At 45.0% G+C, this 19,806-nt stretch overlaps 1 protein-coding gene across 1 annotated transcript in view; it reads right to left on the bottom strand.

Moving 5' to 3' along the window:
* The window catches only part of DSCAM (DS cell adhesion molecule), a 526,318-nt gene that overhangs the window by 50,551 nt on the left and 455,961 nt on the right, over positions 1 to 19,806 (bottom strand). The window contains exons 21-26 of the mRNA XM_058661256.1: positions 11,948 to 12,101; positions 6,659 to 6,776; positions 4,950 to 5,113; positions 3,172 to 3,270; positions 2,092 to 2,280; positions 65 to 355 (exon numbers count right to left, since the gene is read on the bottom strand). Of these exons, the coding sequence (XP_058517239.1) occupies positions 65 to 355; positions 2,092 to 2,280; positions 3,172 to 3,270; positions 4,950 to 5,113; positions 6,659 to 6,776; positions 11,948 to 12,101 (1,015 nt within the window). The remainder of the gene's footprint in view (positions 1 to 64; positions 356 to 2,091; positions 2,281 to 3,171; positions 3,271 to 4,949; positions 5,114 to 6,658; positions 6,777 to 11,947; positions 12,102 to 19,806) is intronic.

The raw sequence follows: 19,806 nt of genomic DNA, 5'->3' as shown, positions 1-19,806 counted from the left end.
TGGGGGATGCCATTAGGGCCACATGCACACCCACAACAGGAGGGTCACAAGGCCCACAGCTTACTGCCATCATAGTTGAGTGTGGCGAAGTTGGCTTGCTTCTCTGCACAGCCGGCGCTGTTGCACACCCGCATCTGCAGCTCATACCACGTGGCTTCCTGCAGGTCATATAATATGTAGGACTTGGAGAGGGAGGTACGCTGAGCCGTGGTCCACACCGTAGTCCCGAAGGGCCTGTACTCAAGCGTGAAGGAGGTGATGGGGCAGCCACCGTCATTCCAGCCGATGAGGTTCAGCCTCACGCGTGTGGTGTTGATGCTGGCAAAGAGTTCTTGCTCCTTGGAGAACTGGGGCTCTAGGAAGAGTGCACAAGGAGCATGTGTGAGAACAGGCCACACGTCCAGGAGCCATCTCCACCTAGCCCACACTGGGCTCACAGGCCACTCACAGCCTCATCACTAGAGATGGAGGCCTGATGGACCAATGGTCTTTTTCGGGCCTCAATGGCTACAGAGTTTAGAGAATTCTCTGAGTACACAGGGTTCCTTCAATAGTTCACCTGCTGCAGGAGCTGGGTTAGGCCATTTCCAGTCCTGTCTGGGGCAACCTGACTTTAAAGAAGACAGATTTGGCATTGGGAAAGTATCAGCAAGAATTTGTCATTACCCAGACTCTTGGTACAGGACCACAAGGACCTCACAGGTATAATTCTGCATTCATCAATGTCTATAATTTAAACTCCTATCCCATGTTATCCATGTGTAAATACCAGATCTTGCTATCCCATTGGCTGATCTCTTCCCACCTGAGTCTACTACATCCCTGAGAAGACACAGGTGGGAAATAATCCTGCAAAGACCTGTGTCCACCTCCTTGCTGCCCTCCATGGAGCTGCATTCCATACCTTCCCTCTTCCTGCATTCACAGGCAGCCAATGGCACTTCTCAATGCCATTTCCCTTGGGTTCATTCTCTTCAACGTCAACATCTAAGGTTAAAAACCAATTGACATTGATGCACTAACAATCTACCCTAATTCCGTGCTCATCCGAAACATGGAAACTAGAAGGCAAAGTGGAAATCATGGACAGATGGAAGCATGGGGGCGATTAATGGAGAAGGTAGCCCCCAAATGGGTGAAAGGGCAAAGGTCACATTGCATGATTGCAAAATGTTGGCACTCTCTGTTGCCACCAATGCTCTTGTTTTTCTTTTCTCTTGTTCATGTATTTGAGCAGCAGTAGAGAAAAAGTGAGTGAACAAGCTGTAGAGCAGAGCTCCTCTCTGCCGGTTCAATTCCCAAAATGCCCACAGTGACTGGGCTGGGCTGAAGCCAGGATCCGGGACTCAACCCAGGTCTCCCAAGTGGTGGGGCAGCAATCCAAGGATGCGAGCCATCACCTGCAGCCACCAGGGTCACCATCAGCAGGAAGCTGATGTCAGCCACTAGGATGAGGACTCAAACCCAGGAACTCTGATGTGGGAGGTGTGCATCCTAACGTCTAGGCTGATGTCTACTCCATCTTTGGTTTCCAAAAGAAAAAAACATGAAATAATAATAATAATAGAACAGAACTAGAATGCTGTTTAGGATGGGCCATCTCCCACCAGGCTGTACCACTGACAAACTTATTTTGGGGTAAGATTCAAATACGTGAACACAGAGATGAGGAAAGCACCATGGCTTGAGTATAGCTTGTGCCTGGTGTTCTGGTGCCAGAGGCTTGGTCTCCTGATAACAGTAAAGGCGAGGGGATGTTTAAAACACAGAGACTGGTGGAAGGTGATTGGGTCACGGGGTTTCCACTCATCTCTTGGGATTGGATATGGTCTCCAGGGACAAGATCCACGACAGGAACAGGTGAGGCCACCCACAGGTCTAGGCCATCCTGCACATACTGTGCCCTATGCTCACACACACTGCTTCCTGGTGGCGAGGCCATAGCACCAGGCCCTCACCAGGTCTGTCTGCTAGAACTCAGACCTTCCAGCTTCCGTAACCATGAGCCAGAGGAAGCCTTTCGGCAAGAAGACATCCAGCCTCCGTGTTTTGTCAGAACCACAACTCAGCCGGAAACAAATGCCTACATACCTTTACCTAGCGTCTTCGCCTCTATGATTTCACTGATGCGCCCTGGGCCCACTCCATTCTGGGCAGTGAGTGTGAACTTGTACCAAGTCCCACATTTCAGGTTTTCCAAACGGTAGGAGCGCTCGCTGGGGCTGATGGGAAAACTGCCCCACTGCTCACTGTTGTCTTCAGAGTATTGCAAGATGTAACCTTCAGGAAACAGACAGGGCAGGGCCAGCATTACGTGCTGTCCAATGGGGGTAGCTGACAGCTGCGTGAGGAAAGGGGAGTGGGATTCCTGCATCTTAGGAGAGAGCATTTTAACTGCTTCCTCTGCTGGGGAATCTGACCCAGGCTGGGAGAAGGGTCCTCATGAACTGCACCTGACACTGTTGCCATGCAGTATTGCTGATCCTGTGGTGAAATTAAAACCACTTTCCTTTATTGCCTTGTAAAAGCTGAATTAATTGGTCAGTGGGGAATGGACCTTAAGAGGCTTGGTGTCTGCTCTGGAGAGCAGATGGGCCACAGCCCTGGGCTGATGCTGTTAGCTTAAGAAGAACAGAGCTCTGGCTAAGATCCTTCCCCCAATGGGAAAGAGATCTCCCACATCCTGGCCCCATCTGTCACCATCCAAGTGGGACCTGGCTCCGAGACCTGAGGTCACTTCAGCACTGATGGCAACTTGCTAGTTTTAGCACTTCCTCCAGGGGCATTTCTGCTTATTCCTGCCTGTGCCCATTTCTGGAGGCCTCACACTGAGTTGGGGTGCTATGGCCCTTAAAGAACAGCTACTGCCCCACCATATGGGCAGAGACCATGGAGTACTGGGAGGTTCATGGACACCTTAAAGCTGACCTTGGTAGTGTGTTGCTCCTGGCTCTCCAGCATCATTTCACTCATACTGGACGCACCAGCCCCATTTTGTGAATGGGATTCCCAGATGAATGGTTTGTGTTTTAATATGTATAAAAAGAGATGATTCATTCCTTGCCTACGTGATTGCAGATTTAATTATCTGTGTACTTTTAGGGGAAAACAATGTGAATAAGATGTGTCACTTAGGGGCTTGTAGACAAGTTGCATTTTTTTTTTTTTTACCTCTGATAGAACTGCCCCCATTGTCCCCAGGCAGCCAGGAGAGGGTGATGGAGGAGGCTGTGGTTTTGGATACTGTAAGCCGAGGCTGATCTGGTGGGACTAGGGAGGAAACAGATTTTAGAAAACAAGAATTAGTTTTTCATATCTTTAATCTCCTATAACAGTCATTTACCAAATCATTTTTAGCAGCCATTTATTAAATAAGTGTTTTAGGTTGCCAAAATATGCAATTCACATCTGTCAAAATGTCTGTCTCATTGATATCCTGGGCAAAGAGATAGAACAGAATGAATCTATTATTTAAGGAAAATTCCACATTTCTACTTGGAGATATATCTAACTCATTTCCTCACACATTTCTGAGTGGTTCTTGACTATCTGAAAAATTCCTTAAACCTCATTAAGACACATGAATTATGTTACTTTGAATCTCAAGCACGAATTTCAAGTGAGATGGTAAATGGTATCCATTTAGCTGTTGGAGAAGCGGGGAGGGGGAGAAGCAGCTAGCAGGAAAAGAAACCAAAAAAATGTCCACATTTCAGTCCCTTCTCTGAGAAGCAACAGATGCTTCTTCATGCACACACACACCCACACACACACACACACACACACACACACACACAGCCACATACACACCGTCACACACACACAAACTCAACCATGCATATACATCCTCACACATCTACATACTCTCATACATACATATACTCACATACACACACACCCACACCCACACACACACTCACGGCATTGTGCATACACTCTCATCTGCACGCTCAACACACACACACACTCAGTTCTAAAGTCAAAGGTTGTCCCACTGAGTTGCAGTACATGAACCCAACTCCTGCACAAGCTCTGCTGAAAACCTGCCCCCCTAAACAAACAGCGCATAGTATAATTGTGCACTGACTCAGGTCTCACAGAAATTCAGAATTAGACTAGAGAGAGAGATGCTTGTCAAACGCCCAAGCTTCATCGATTGATCCAAAGGTCTGGAAAATGAACGTGTCTCTTTAGAGTCGTCAGGAAAAATCCATCTTCCACAAAGCCCTGGAATCCTCCTGGCTCCAATTAAGTAGAAACTCAAGATCAATTCACAGTGTTTCATAAAATGTACTTCTGCTTCTGCTCTTCCCTCCTTGGGGACAACATTGATTTTATTTTTATTTGCTGCAGCTTATTAACATGGGAACACCTAAATCGCAAGAAGCAGACTCTTGGATTTCTCTTGTAATTAAATAGCATGTCGCGTCCACATATGAACCCAAATAATGGCTGTTGGGGATTTTGACACCCAAATCTACCAACAATCTTCTTAAATTGTAATGTCTGTTTGGCGTACATCCAGAACCAACTAAACACCTTGTAATAACTATACAGTTACACATTGCAGCAATGCTTAGAGTTTCAGGCAGCGTCTTCTTCTATACATTGCATAGAAAAATCGACTTATGTTCAAAAAATACAATTTAGGCTTATTTTTCATTTGTGTTTTCTGGGTTGCACTTGTACATATATAGGCTAGACATGCAGCAAGCAGAGAGAGCAAGAAGCGTTTGTGATATGTTTGTAAAAAGAAAAAATGTATCATAGCCTAGCATTATCTCTGAGGTTGTGAATGCCTTTTATTGTCTTTGAGGAGCTTAATTCTGCTTTTCCAAACAAACATGGAGGTTTTTGGTAATATGGAAACACTCATGAATTTTTGGTGCACATTGCTTTTCATCTTGGCATGGAGCCCCCGTGTGTGAGAAGAGCCCCGGGCTCCCTACCTTGCACTTGCAAGTTGAGGATGATTTCATCCGAGCCCCAGTTGTTGTTGGCAACGCAGCTGTAGTAGCCAGAGTCCTCGGCCTTGACCGTGCGGATGATGAAGCTGCCGTTGCTGAAGAGGCCCCGGCGCCCATCAATCGTCACCAGGCTGGGTGTCCCGTTACTGCCTCACAGGAAGAAGAATGCACAGATTAAAGGAATTACAACCCCCACCGGCTGAAGAGTGTGAGACTTCGGCAGCAGTGACCACCGCCTCGGGAAGCTCAGCAAGCCCTGTGGCGTGGAGGAAGGACAGAAAGGGGAAGGTAGCCGAGTGCTTGCTTTGTAGAAAGCGTGACTTGGGAAGCAGGGGCTGGTGGGCCTGGGTCTGGATTCTGCCCCTGACACCTACCAGTGAACACCCTGTGCCTGGCGCTAAGCCATGGGGCCCTGGAGAACCCCCTCTTTCTGCTGATCTGGGAATTCCTTTTGAGTACAGAAAGGTGATTTTGGCCAAATCCTAGAGGGGAAATGGATTTTTGGGATCACTGATAATCTTTGAGTGAAGACTTATAAAGTTTAAACTTCACACACACAAATCAGCTATGTCAAGATGGTAATAAATTTATTGTGATAAGAAACAGTTTCCTTGGGCCAGTGCTGTGGCACATCAGGTTAAGCCACCACCAGGCACACCGGCGTTCCATGTGAGTGTCGATCTGAGTCTTGGCTGTCCTGCTGCCAGATGCAGCTCCCTGCAAATGCACCTGGGAATGTAGCTGAAGAGGTCACCATCACTCATGTGGGAGACCTGGCTGAAGTTTTAGGCTGCTGGTTTTGGCTGGGCCCAGCCCCAGTCGTAGCTCTTTGGGCTAGAAGCTATCACTTTCTTTTTCTCTCTTTTCTTTCTGTTTCTCTCTGCTTTTCAAATCAATAAATAAACCTTTAAAAAGCATACAAAGCCTGTTTCCTGGGTACCACAGCCAATCCCTGCTGGCAGATTGTCTAGCCATCTGGGGTCACCGCCTTACTTGGTAGAAAGTCAACTTTGCCTCAGGAGCTTACATATTTTCTTTGGATTAACTGATTTTAAAAACAGTGGGAAAAATGGTTACTGGACCAAGCTGGTAATTTCAATGGTTTCTATATTTTAAGTGTTCGTTTTTGAAAGGCACTCTTCTGAATCCATTACAGCAAATCTCTGTTCTGGTAAGTGGTTTCTCAACCCAGTTCCGTCCCCTGAACAGAGAAAGTCATTTAGAAAGTTAGATGGACAGAATCCATTTTATTTACTTTCTTCCATCTATCTTAGTTTGCTATTATTGAAATAATTACAGTTGAGTCCAGAAAAGCAGTCCTGGAGTTAAGAATGGTGGCTCCCTATCTCTGAGGGAGAAGAGAGAGGTGCCATTTGTCACACAATAACTTTGTGACACTCACACTTTATGTAACAAGAGACAACAAATTTCCCAGTGATTATTGCTTAGATGGTCCTTTCTGCAAGATGCTCTTAGGAATTCCCAGGCTCTGAGTGTATGGAGGATTGACCCGAAAGATCAGACCCTGGATAAAGCTGGCATGTCTGCTCTCTGTGCTGACAGCAAGATTCCTTGAGTTTCCATGAATACATGTGGATGAACACATTAGGGCATTGCTAGACCTTGCACTGGGCAGTTCCTGCAAGAGGTAGATGGCTTTCCTTAACGGCACAGGATGGGTAACTGGTTACCTGTCTTTCATCCATTTTACTGCAGGAGAAGGGTCGCCAACAGCCTTGCAAGGCAGGACAATGTCCTTCATCCATGGAGTAGTCACCGTCCCACTGAAGGTGAGTATTCGGGCAGGGGCTGGAGATCAAACAGAGCACAAGCCCAGTCATTCCCCCCAGCCTGTGCAACCTGAGGCCCAGGTGACCTCCTAGGTGACCTCTGCACAACAGCAATTCCCCAACACCCCACATGAAGCCCTAGCATCACAGCCGTCAACACTCTTCTCTGGTATTAGGATTAAATGGAGTTTTACTTCAAGAACATACAGATGCCTGAAAACCCCCAGCGTAGCATTATTTTTCTGCTATTGACTTAACATGGGGAGTCCAGATGAAATATCTGGGGATTCATAAGCCATGCAACTCCAAGCTGTGTTTTCTATGAGGCCAATTATTTTTTTCAAGGAACTTTATGAAACTATCTATCTCGACACCAGAACTGTGCATTAAAATATGCTTTTAATATCTAAGAAAGTAGACAACATAAAGCAGAAAGAGCCAGAGGCAGGAAGAAGTACCAGGGCACCAACTTAGCGATTTTGTGGTCTCTCGTGCCAGCTTCATCTTCTGCATAAGCTCTAAGGAACAGGAGCGTTTCAGGGTGGTCTCCATGGAAGAGGCATTGGCTGAGGCTAGCGATCTAGATGTCCAGGTGCCTGGACATACCTGGAACATGGGCAGCCCCAGGAGAGGGAGGAGAAAGGGGACAGGAAAATGTTCTGGGGAACCTTCCTCAAAAGGGGCTTCCCTGAAGACCAAGGGGGACAGCGGTGGTAGGTTTCTGGTGCTTTCTCTTTGAGCCAAGTCACAGAAGCCACCAGACACAAAGGAAAAGCAGTTTGCCCAAATCTTGCTGAACCTTGGATACCATCTTCAGGGGTTGGGGAGATTGGCAGCAACCAGAGCCTATCTCTTTCCACTATTTTGGCTAATCCGCTTCAGGCATCACCATGGGAGCTGGGGATACAGGGATGCACACACGTGGGAGATGAAGGCGGGCCAGCACTGGGATCCTTGAACACCCAGGCTTGAGGACTTGCAGTGACACAGAGGCTAGCGGCAGGCTCAAGGAAAGCTCTGGAACTCCAGAGAAGGCAGAGTCAGCTCACTAGGAAGCCATCTGGTACAGACCGCAGTCACTAATGTCGAGCTAACCAACCCTGTTGCAAGCTTTGTTAACTGGGTAATTCCCACCCTGGCCTCAGTGATTCATCAGTTCTAAAGGTGCCTCGTGGAGCCTGTTGTCTAACAAGCATCTCAGCTGATGCAGAGGGGAAGCTATGTTGCACCCGCCCCCTGGATGTCCCACCTGATCCTACACTGTCCTCAGCCAGGTGGCCCAGCTCTTGGCTACGGCCAGCGATCCCTCTGTCACCTCCTCGCTCTGGCCCCCTTCCCAGGCTGGCGCCCATCCCCAGCACGGCTGTTTCCACAGCTCCATCCTGCCGCTCTCTCCAACAGGTGCCAACCCTCACCTTCTAGCTCAGTCTGCGATTTGGATTCTGCCACCTGCCCTCAGGTAACTGTAGACCTGCCTTGGTCTGTGCCAAAATGCAAAGCAACCTAAAACAAGTGCCTTGGGCTCAGAGGTATCTCTTATTTCTAGAATAAACCATTTGCTCTACAATTTCTGTTCATATCTGGATCCTCACAGTGATAACTGCTACAGGAACAACTCCACCCAGAGCAACATCCACTCCAAATGCAGATCCTTGGGCACAAGAATCAGGAGCTAAACAGTTCTGGAAAAATCCACACTGCTGAGCCATTAGGAGCCACTGTGCCCTTCTGACTATGCTGTTGGCACTTCCTGCCAGGACGTCCTGCAATTCACCTCCCACCTTCCTGTCCTTCCCCTTGCCAAGGTTTGTTCCTCCCTCCACCCTCCCTAGATGCATCAGAGCTGGCAGAGGAAGGACACTCTGCCCCCCTGCCGTTCCTGCTACCAGATCCTCAGCCATCACTCTGCTTCTCCCAGCTTCAGGCCTGAGGTTGTCCACTCTCTGGTTACCAACCCCATCCTCTCCACTGGAGTCTCTATTAACCATGCAAACTTGCCTTGATAGCAGACCTCAGGACACCAAGAAAATCAGAACTTTCCTGGGACCAGACCTTGTCCTGCCTCCAGCTTCCTTGCTCCTCCATCCTTTGTAGACAAACATGACATATGTGTCAAAGCGGAAGTACTTCTGGGGCCAGCTGCTTCCTCACCTCCCACCTCCTTTCTGACTTTCCCAGGCTCACTACCACCTGGTCCTCCCCAGCCCTCTGGAGCTTCTGTCACAAGTCCAGCACAGTGCGCCACAGAACAAGAGCAGGGGCATTTCTCTTTACTTGACCTTCTTGCAGCAACTGCCTCAGCTGACCCCACCCTGACCTTAGATCTGTTCTGAGCCCCCAGAAAATTCTGCATGGATCCTCTCTTTCCTGGCCTCATCCCTTTTTCTTTGCCTGCCCCTCCTCTGCTGTGCAGGATCCATCCTGGACCCTCAGTCTGACTTCCGAGTGATCCTCTTCACATCTCCACACGTCAGGCACAGCCAGATGCTGACCACTCCACGTGGTTCCTTCCTGCCAGACATCTCTTGAAGGGCAGAACAAGCCCCACTGTGACCAACTCCAAGAGGATGGCTCTCATCACCTTGGGCCGAATCTGCCCAATGGCCACAGCTCCTGTCACCTGTTTCAGAAGCTACTTCCTCCACATCTTCTTCAGCAGTCAGTGTCACTTGCAGGCACATTTTCCTTGTTGAGTGCTCTCAGTCATGCACGCGCAGCTCACTTTACACTCCACTGCATTTCCGTTCCATTAGCTGGTCCAAGCTGATCACAAGGACAGTTCAACCTGTCACTGGTCTCCTACGCTAATTACGCTTACCTCTCTGAAATCTGTTCAGGAATAAGACCAGGGTGGTCTTAAATAGCCCACCCACCATTAATCACAGCCAGCGCACACTTAAGGTATTAGTGATCAAAGTAACAAGGTGGGAGATAAATGACAACTCTGAAATGTCTTCGAAATTTTTCTGTAAATCTAAAATTACTTAAAATATAAAGTTCATTACACACACACACACACACACACACACACAGGATCAAATATCTCCTGCCTCAGCCTATAACCCTGCAGTGACACCCCATGTCACTTTGAGTACAAAGACAGTCCCTAGCAGGTTATAAGCCCAACACAGCCAAGCACCTACTCTGGGATGCTGTCCCTGTCCTGGTCCCGGCAGGACCCAGCATCTCTGCCTTCCTCCGATAAATTCTCTGGCTTTGCTTCTTTCCTTCAGCAGCACTGCCTGTTGCACACTGCCTCATCCCTCTGTGGCCACACCCTTCCACCTCTGACCTCTCCGTGAGATCCGCTCACACTATTTCTTTATAGCACTGAATTCAGTGTGCACTGGAGCATACGGCTTTGCGATGTTGTGGACCAGCTGACTTTCCAGCAAACCACAGCTGCATGAGGGAAGACCGTAGACACGTTTGGTTAGATCATCCTTACACGAGAACGCTCTGTGCTGAACAAATCCAGATTCAGGATGCTCAGCCTGATTCTACTTCCCAGGGCTGCTCGTGTCAATAGAGCCATGACCTGGTTCTGTGTGATGATACGTGAGCACACCATGCGGGCACTTCCAGCTCTGCCCACAGAAACTTTCCCTACCGTCATTAAGTTCTTTGCCCATTGATTGGGGCTGGAAGAGAGGGAAATGAGGTTTGCAAACTCATAAGGTAGGATGGCCTGGATCTCTGAATCACCATGTGGAGGGATCCACTTGGCCAAAACACCATGTTGAACTGTTCCACTACGCAAACCACTAAGGTGGAGGAGCTATTTGCTTCAAACATCAGACTTCCTTGACTAAACACCCTATACTCCTAACCTGGTACCTGACAAAAAGAGGAACTCCAAGATCTCACAGCAAATACCTATTATAAAAACATTATGCATGGATTTCAAAATCACTTTGTGCCAGAAATAGCTATCTTTTAATTCCATTTTCCAAGAATGTTTCAAAGTACACTTGGCACCACAGACACTCAAAATGGCTTACAAAATGGCCTAATGCCATTTCATCTCCCCAGAAAATGCCCACCCAGTGGAAGTAGCCAGTTTTCAGCTGTACCCCTTCTGAGTGAGTCACATCTCCCTGCAGTAGCCAGGCCATTCCTGACGAGGTCATTGAAAGCACAAGGATGCAGGGAGGCAAAGCTATGGTGAACCCCACAAAACGCTTCATTGTGTTTGCTCTTATCCCACGGTGCAGTCCTTATTTCCAAAATTTTTCCTGATGATTTTAACTATTTTAACTATTTTCTCAATATTAGAGGAGTAAAGATGCCTGAAGGATACAACAGACCAAAAACCTCCACCAATTTATTTTCTTTACCAACCATAGAGTTGTTTACTTTTTGTATTTATGTTCAAAATGGAACATAATTCTTTTCTCCTGCTATTTGATTCTGCCTATTTTTTTTTTCAGCTACCACAACACCAAGTATATTATCAAGAACTCCTGGAGGTAAAATTGGAATCTTGGGATGTTTATTTTTCTCTTTCAGGCTCTCGGAGGTCATGCTATTAATACATTGCTAAGATTCTTCACTCAAGATCAGGAGGCATTACCTGTTGGCCTGGAACTGCAACACACAGAAATGGCTTCACCCTGAGAGCTCATTTAGGGGTCTGGGATCCCTGGCTGGAGGTAATTTACCAGCAGGATCTCTTGGGCCCTCTGTGTTTTTTTTAGGGACCAATCTAACATCCACCTGAAAAGCTGTCATACTCATTTTTAGGAGGCTATTTTTCTTTGGTGACTCCAATTTTCCACTGGTACGTGAGGGCGCTGTTCACAGCATTTTGCCCACAGATGAGTGGTTATCAACTTTCTTACATTTGGTCGGCTCCACATTCCACAGAACACAACATGAATATTTCTCTTTCAGAAGCATCACAACTGATTATGGTGAAAGTAGACCATCCTTGGGAGAATGCACATGGTGGTTTTCACCCACACCGGAGAGGCCCTCATTCTTAATGACACAGCTGCTTCTCATCGGGGAGGGCTTTCTCATTGGCATGAACACTCAGAGCCAGCTGACAGCTGCTCGATTTCTTGGCCTGAAATGTGATATTCTGGTTTACCTGATTTTCAGGGCATTGTTAGTTCTGTTACAGAAAGAACAGAGCGTTAAAAGTGGCTGAGTAACAGCAGAACAGGGAGAGCTTTCCCGGTGGCGCACCTTTAGCTAATGGCTCTACCGTGATGATTTCACTGCTGTTCCCTCTTCCTGCCGACGTAACGGCCACCACCCAGACGCTGTACTGACGGTTCCGACTCAGGTTGGGGATTCTGTAGGAAAATGAGTCAGGGGAGGCTTCAAACTCGCTGATCACCTGTGAGAGGAGACATAAATGTTCCCACATTCAAAGAAGCAATTGGCACACATGGATTCCCTAAAGGAATGGATATTGACACATTATCCATCATTAAAAGATAGAAATTGCAATGTGAAATGTCATGACTAAGTTTTGGTGAATGATGGCTCACACGCCTCTCTGCAGTGCCCTGGTGGCCGACAGCCAGGGCTGCCATCTTTACATCATGTGTCATAGTGTTTCTGTCTGCAGCTATGTTGGAAAAATGAGAATTAGATTGATCTGTGGAGTTTTATGTTTTTATGAGAGTTTTCAGGCCATGACACAAACAAAGGAAACCACGAGGGGTTCAGCAGCTCTGTGATACTCAGAGGAAGCACTAGGACACTTGAAACAGCTGGAACCAATGAAGAGAAGTACGGGAATAAGAGGCCTACTCGAAGACATTCCTGGGAATCTGGGTGAGCTGACCTGAGCTTACGAAAGTACCTGACGTCAGAAAAGAACACCCCTGAAGGCCCGCAGGTCCCAGTGCGCAGTGTTTCCTGGGCTGGGAAGAGTAACAGGGTGCATGTGGGATAACCCAATCAGATCTCACCTCGAGGGTGGGGAATAATTAGTTCCAAACTGAGCACTACTCTGATCTTGCAAAAAAAAAATCTTATCAGCAAAACTCAGCAGCATCAAATGATGATCAAGGGAATTTACCACATACTAGAAGCAAGACCAATAATACTCATAGGAGTTAAAGTACCCAGCACCCCCCAAAAGCTAAAGTTGACCGTGTTTGGCATCCAATCAAGTTTTCTTCCAGGCATGTATAACCCAAGTATCCCTCAACTGGTGAATGACTAGACCGAATGAGTTGGGCTTAAACCGTGGAGTATTATCCAACCATGGAAGGGGATGATGTATGCATACCTTAGACTTATTTTGAAAGCCTCATGATAAGTGAAAAATACTCAACCATGCATTTATTATTTCCTGCACGTGAAATGTCCATGACTGGCAGACCCATAGGGAAAGAAAGCAGACTAACGGTTGTGAAGGGTAGGTTAGGGAAGGGGAGCTTGGGGGTGACTGTCAATGAGTGTGGGCTTTTTCTGGGGGGATGAAAATATTCCCATCTTGACAGGTGAGTTATGCACAACTCTGTGAATACACTCTGCTATGGGCCCGTACCCTCAACTCTGTGAATACACTCTGCTATGGGCCCGTACCCTCAACTCTGTGAATACACTCTGCTATGGGCCCGTACCCTCAACTCTGTGAATACACTCTGCTATGGGCCCGTACCCTCAACTCTGTGAATACACTCTGCTATGGGCCCGTACCCTCAACTCTGTGAATACACTCTGCTATGGGCCCGTACCCTCAACTCTGTGAATACACTCTGCTATGGGCCCGTACCCTCAACTCTGTGAATACACTCTGCTATGGGCCCGTACCCTCAACTCTGTGAATACACTCTGCTATGGGCCCGTACCCTCAACTCTGTGAATACACTCTGCTATGGGCCCGTACCCTCAACTCTGTGAATACACTCTGCTATGGGCCCGTACCCTCAACTCTGTGAATACACTCTGCTATGGGCCCGTACCCTCAACTCTGTGAATACACTCTGCTATGGGCCCGTACCCTCAACTCTGTGAATACACTCTGCTATGGGCCCGTACCCTCAACTCTGTGAATACACTCTGCTATGGGCCCGTACCCTCAACTCTGTGAATACACTCTGCTATGGGCCCGTACCCTCAACTCTGTGAATACACTCTGCTATGGGCCCGTACCCTCAACTCTGTGAATACACTCTGCTATGGGCCCGTACCCTCAACTCTGTGAATACACTCTGCTATGGGCCCGTACCCTCAACTCTGTGAATACACTCTGCTATGGGCCCGTACCCTCAACTCTGTGAATACACTCTGCTATGGGCCCGTACCCTCAACTCTGTGAATACACTCTGCTATGGGCCCGTACCCTCAACTCTGTGAATACACTCTGCTATGGGCCCGTACCCTCAACTCTGTGAATACACTCTGCTATGGGCCCGTACCCTCAACTCTGTGAATATACTCTGCTATGGGCCTGTACTCTTCAGAGGTGTGAGTGTTGGTATATGTGAGTCACATCTTAATAAAGCAGTTTTAAAATATTACATGAATGCCAAAAAAATTTGGGACAATATGACCTATAAAAACAAAGTCATTCTAATCATCAAATTGACCCATAGTTGACTTAGATACTGGACTTGCAAAAAGAAGAGAAATAGAATTATTATCAATATATTCATGGCTGTATTATATTGGCGTATATTCAAATTTTTTTTAAAAAAGACTTATTCATTTATTTGAAAGGCTGAATTACACAGAGTGAAGGAGAGACAGAAATAGGGATCTGCCATTTGTTACTTTACTCCCAAATAGCTATAATGCTGGGGGCTAAGCCAGGCTGAAGCCGGGAGCCAGGAGCTTCTTCCCGATCTCCTACATGGGTGTAAGGGCTCAAGCACTTGGCCCAACCCCCACTGCTCTTTCAGCTACATCACAGAGACTTGGATCAGAAGTGGAGCAGCTGGGACTCACACTGTCACCCATAGGTTATGGCTTAACCCACTATGCCATAGTATTGGTCCCATATTAAAAAAAATAATAGACAGGTATAGCATGAAAAGATTCAGATAAATTTGGGACATAACTGTATGTATATGATTTTAAAAGAATACACAATGAGCTATTTTAACAACTAATCAGACACTGTAGAAATAAAGATTAATGAACTTGACACAGATTAAAGCAAATTATTTTTTGAAAACATAATTTCAAATTGCCACCCATACACATTAACCCTGAATGGAAATGGCTTAAATTCATCAATCAAACATCATAGATTAGTAGACTGGATTAAAAAAACAAAACCCATCTATTTGTTGCCTACAGGAGACACATTTCACCAACAAAGATGAGCAGAAACTGTATCTCATGGATTTTGATTTTTTTGTTAGTTGCATCTCTTCAAAGCACTTTCTTCTCATTTAATTATTCGCTGACTCATAGACCATACAGAGCATCATTTTCTTCAAGAAGGTTCTTGATTTTCTTTTTCAATTCTTCAGTGACACATTAGTCATTCAGTAGCATGTTATTTAACTTTATGGTGTTTTTAATTTCTTTTTTCTTCCTGTTGGTGATTTTGTTTTGTTGCTTTTCATCTAAGGGGATGTACAGTAACTGTGTAACAGAGACTATCATATCTAGTAGCATGTTATTTAACTTTATGGCATTGTAAATTTCTATTTTTCTTCCTGTTGATTTTGTATTGTGGCTTTTCATTTAAGGGGATGCATAGTAACTGTGTAGTGGAGACTATCATATCCAGATGTGAGGATACAATGCAGTATGCATCTCTACTTCCAGATCAAAATGGACTCCCAAAGAAAATGTTTACTATATCATGACAATAGGATGATGGACTCTCTGCCATTGTCCATGCCTACAATGATGGACATATGACTGTTTATGAAGAACCATGCTATAGTAATAATATAGTGGAACCCAGTGAGGGGGGAAGTAATTGGGGAGGGGATAAGGGAAATCCCAGGGCCTATGGAACTGTATCAAAAATGATAATGATAGTAATAAAAAGTAAAAATTTTTTAAAAAGAATTTCAAGCAACTTAACATACGCATTATTGGAGACACAAAAAGAGAGAAGGGAGATAGGACAAGAAAAAGGTATTTGGAGAGACATTGCCGGTAAACCTTGTAGATTTTATGACAATTCTAGATGCACAGGGTCAAAAACTGATCAAGAAACTCCAGCTACAAAATGATGAAGAAAATCACATTAAGATACATTACAGCCAAACTGCTTAACTTCAAAAGCAGCCAGAGAAAGACATGGGCTACAGGAGCGGCAAAGGAAAAAGATAACGGCAGACGTCATTTCAAAGACAACCCAAGCAGGAATACAACGGGTGTCTCTGCAGTTCTAAAAGAAGCACCGTCTAACCTCAGACTGCATGTTCAACAGGCACACTCGAAAAGGAAGTGAATAAAGCATTTTTCAGATTTACAAGAGCTGGAAGGATTGATCAGCAGCAAATTCACACAGAAATGTTGCTGGCTTCTTTTAAGTAGATGGAGTCCAGAGGAAAGAAAGGAAAGGACTGAAAATGCAACCTACGTAGATAAACATGGGAGAGTTCCCTTATCACTTAAATTTCCTTCACACGTGAGCTATCGCTAACACAGTGTGGCTTCATGAACAATTTTAAAACTAATGTGCATGTCAACCATAGTACAAATGGAAGAAAGCCTGAAGGATACTATTCTATGATTCTTATACCATATGTGAGGTGTAACCAAGCGAGAGCAAAATGGTTCTAAGTTAAAACTGTAAGTTATCAATCCTAAAGAACCCACTCTAACTATAAAATACAGAATAAGACATCAGACTAAAAAAATGGATACATAATGATCAAAAATACACAGCTAATCAAACGAAGACAATAAGAGTCATACAGGAAACCACCACAAAAAGCCCACTTAATGAAGCTGCAGTCAAACCAAATAATCTCAATAGTGAAATTAAGTGTAAATAGTCTAAACATCATCATTCAAGTCGAAGATAGCTCACTTTCATATTAAAACAAATTTACCTAATCTACGATGTTTGATTGATGAGTTTAAGACATTTACATTCAGGGTGAACATGAACAGGTGGTAATTCAGTCCTGTCATTTTAGCAATGGGTTGTTCATTGTTTGATTTAGTGTTTTGTTATTCTCCTGGGATGTTCTTCACATTCGCCTCTGGTTTAGGTGAGTACTATTAGTTTGTCCTGTCAAGAGAACATCTTTAAGTATCATCTGTACGGCAGGTTTGGAAGAGGCATGTTCTTTGAGCTTCTCTTTACTGTGGAAGAATTTTATTTCATTTCCAAAGACAAAGGAAAGTTTTGCTGGGTATGTTATTCTGGGCCAAAAGATTTTTCCTCTTAGAATCTGGAATATGTCACTCCATTCTCTTCTGGCTTGCAGTTTCCTGTGAGGGATCAGCTGTGAGTTTGATATTATTCCTCAATCAAAAAAAAAAAATCCATGTATCTATTGCCTACAGGAGACACATCTCACCAACAAAGATCACTGGAAATCAAATCTCATGGATTTTGAAGTTTTTGTTTTTAGTTTCATTTCTTCAAAGCAGTTTTTCTTTCTCATATTAAATTCTTCACTGACTCACAGGTCATACAATAGCAGCATTTTTTCCAAAGCGGTTCTTGATTTTCTTCTTCATTTCTTCAGAGACACATTAGTCATTCAGGAGCGTGTTTATTTTTTTAACTTCATGGCATTGTGAATTTCTATTTTTTTCTTGTTGATTTTGTTGTGTGGCTTTTCATTTAAGGTATGTATAGTAACTGTGTAATGAGACTGTCATATCCAGATGTGAGGATACAAAGCAGTATGCATTTCTAGTTCCAGATCAAAGATAGAGTCCCAATGAAGCTGTTAAATATATCTTGACAACAGGATGGTAGACTCTCTGCCATTGTCCATGCCCACAATGATGGACTTACGACTGTTTATGAAGAATTATAGTGTTATAATAATATAGGGGAAATCGGTGTGGAGGGAAGAGATTGGGGGGACAGATAAGGGAAATCCCTGAGGCTATGGAACTGTATCATAACAATACAAAATGAAAAATATACAAAAAGTATACATGTGGTGATAAAGACAGCTAGCATGCAGCCTTCATGTCAGGAGTGGCAAGGCCCAGAGAAAACCAATTAAAAAAACCAATATTTAACTATATGCCATTTATAAAAAGTATATTTCAGATACAAGAGAATGAGTAGGTTAAAAATAAAGATAAGAAAGGCATTCCTGATACCTCAATTGAAACCAAACTGGAGGACCTGTATCAATATCAGGCAAAAACGATTTAAGAGAAAGGATTTCCAGATTCAGAGAAGAAAGGGCCAGTTCATACGGAACAAGCACCAGTCATGGACATTTATTCGTCCAATCATAAAGCTTCAAAGTATACAGGCCAGGGCTGGTGCAATGGCTCAACTGGCCAATCCTCCAGCTTGCAGCTCTGGCATCCCATATGCCTGCTGATTCATGTCCTGACTGCCCCACTTCTGATCCAGCAGGGGACAACCCAAAGCCTTGGGACCTTGTACCCATGTGGGACACCCAGAAAAAGCTCCTGGTTCCATATTTCAGGATAGCTTAACCCTGGTTGTTAACAGCCATTTGAGGAGTGAAACAGTGAATGAAAGATCTTTCTGTCTCTCCTTCTCTCTAAATCTGTTTTTAGTGAAAATAAATAAATCCTTTTAAAAAAAGGACATAAAGCAAAACTAGTGGAGAAGAATTGGCACTGTGAATTAGTGGATCAAACCACCTGCTGACAATGCTGGCATTCCAAATGAGGGCCAGTTCATGTTCTGGCTGCTCCATTTCTCATCCAGTTTCTTCCTAAAGTACCTGGGAAAGCTACGGAAGTTGACCCCAAGTGGAAGAACTAGATGGAGCTCCCAGCTTCTGGCTTCGGCCTGGGCCAGCCTTGGCTGTTGTAACATTTTGTGGATTGAACCTCTAGATAGAAGATCTCTCTCTCTCTCTCTCTCTCTCTCTCTCTCTCTCTCTCTCTCTCTCTCTCTTTCTCTCTCTCATAATTCTATCTTTCAAGTTAACAAATATAAAAAAAGGATGGAAAGACAACACAGGTCATAATTCATCCTTAGTAAGTCATGTGGAATAGATGGGGTTGGCATAGATCCACATTAGAGATGAAAAACTCAAGTTCAGAGGGTAAGTGAGTCACCGAAGTCAGAATGCCAGACAGGGGCAGAGCAATGGTTCAGTTCCATCCCAGAGCTGCTCCTCACTGAATCTCATACTGCCAATGTGTGTGTGTGTGTGTGTGTATCCACTCCCCCAGTGCCTTCTGCAAGCAGGATGGTAACTGGCTGAAACCAGGAGCACAGAATTCAATCCAGGTCTTCCATGTGAGTAGCAGAAGCCCAAGATTTGTCTTAATCATCCAAACCAAGATCCCATGCTTAGCTGATGAGAATAAGGTCAGAGCATTGCCACTGCTAAAAGCCTAACTTGTAGGCTTTCGGTGTCAGACGATTAAAGGGAGACTACAGATCCCTCAGACAGATGTGCGTTACCCTTTAGCAACTGCCTGTGTGGGCTGTGCATCTGTATGCCACCTGCTCCTCCTGCCCCCACCCCCCAGCACTCCTGACCTGTCTGCAGAGTATTACGGGAAAAGAGATTGCTCCGGATCAGATGGAATTTGGTTCCTGGCAAGCTGAGGAAACAATCCCAATATTGCATGCACTTGCATTTTGCAATGCTCCCTGCGACGTTGCTGCCAAACTAATTTTACCAAGCTTAGTGATGGGCAAACTATACCAATTGCTCTCAGTGCACATGAAGCACCAAGAAAATCCTAAAACATGCTAATAAAATAAGGATCTTCTGTGTTGTATACTCAGCTTTTAGGTAAAAACTGGAAGGTGTAATTGGTGGATGATTACACTCAAAATGTGCATCTTATTCAATTATAGCATGCAGCATGAATCTAAAGTAAAGAATAAAATTGAAGAATAACATGTGATGTTTGTGAATATTTGTTCAGTCTTTATGCAGAAGATTAATGAGAATGATAGTAAAAATGATCTGTTTAGGAACACTTCT

The sequence above is a fragment of the Ochotona princeps genome, chromosome 3, assembly GCF_030435755.1.
Source record: "Ochotona princeps isolate mOchPri1 chromosome 3, mOchPri1.hap1, whole genome shotgun sequence".
NCBI lineage: Eukaryota > Metazoa > Chordata > Mammalia > Lagomorpha > Ochotonidae > Ochotona > Ochotona princeps.
Note: the sequence above shows the minus strand (reverse complement) of the source record. Positions and strands in the feature narration are given on the sequence as shown.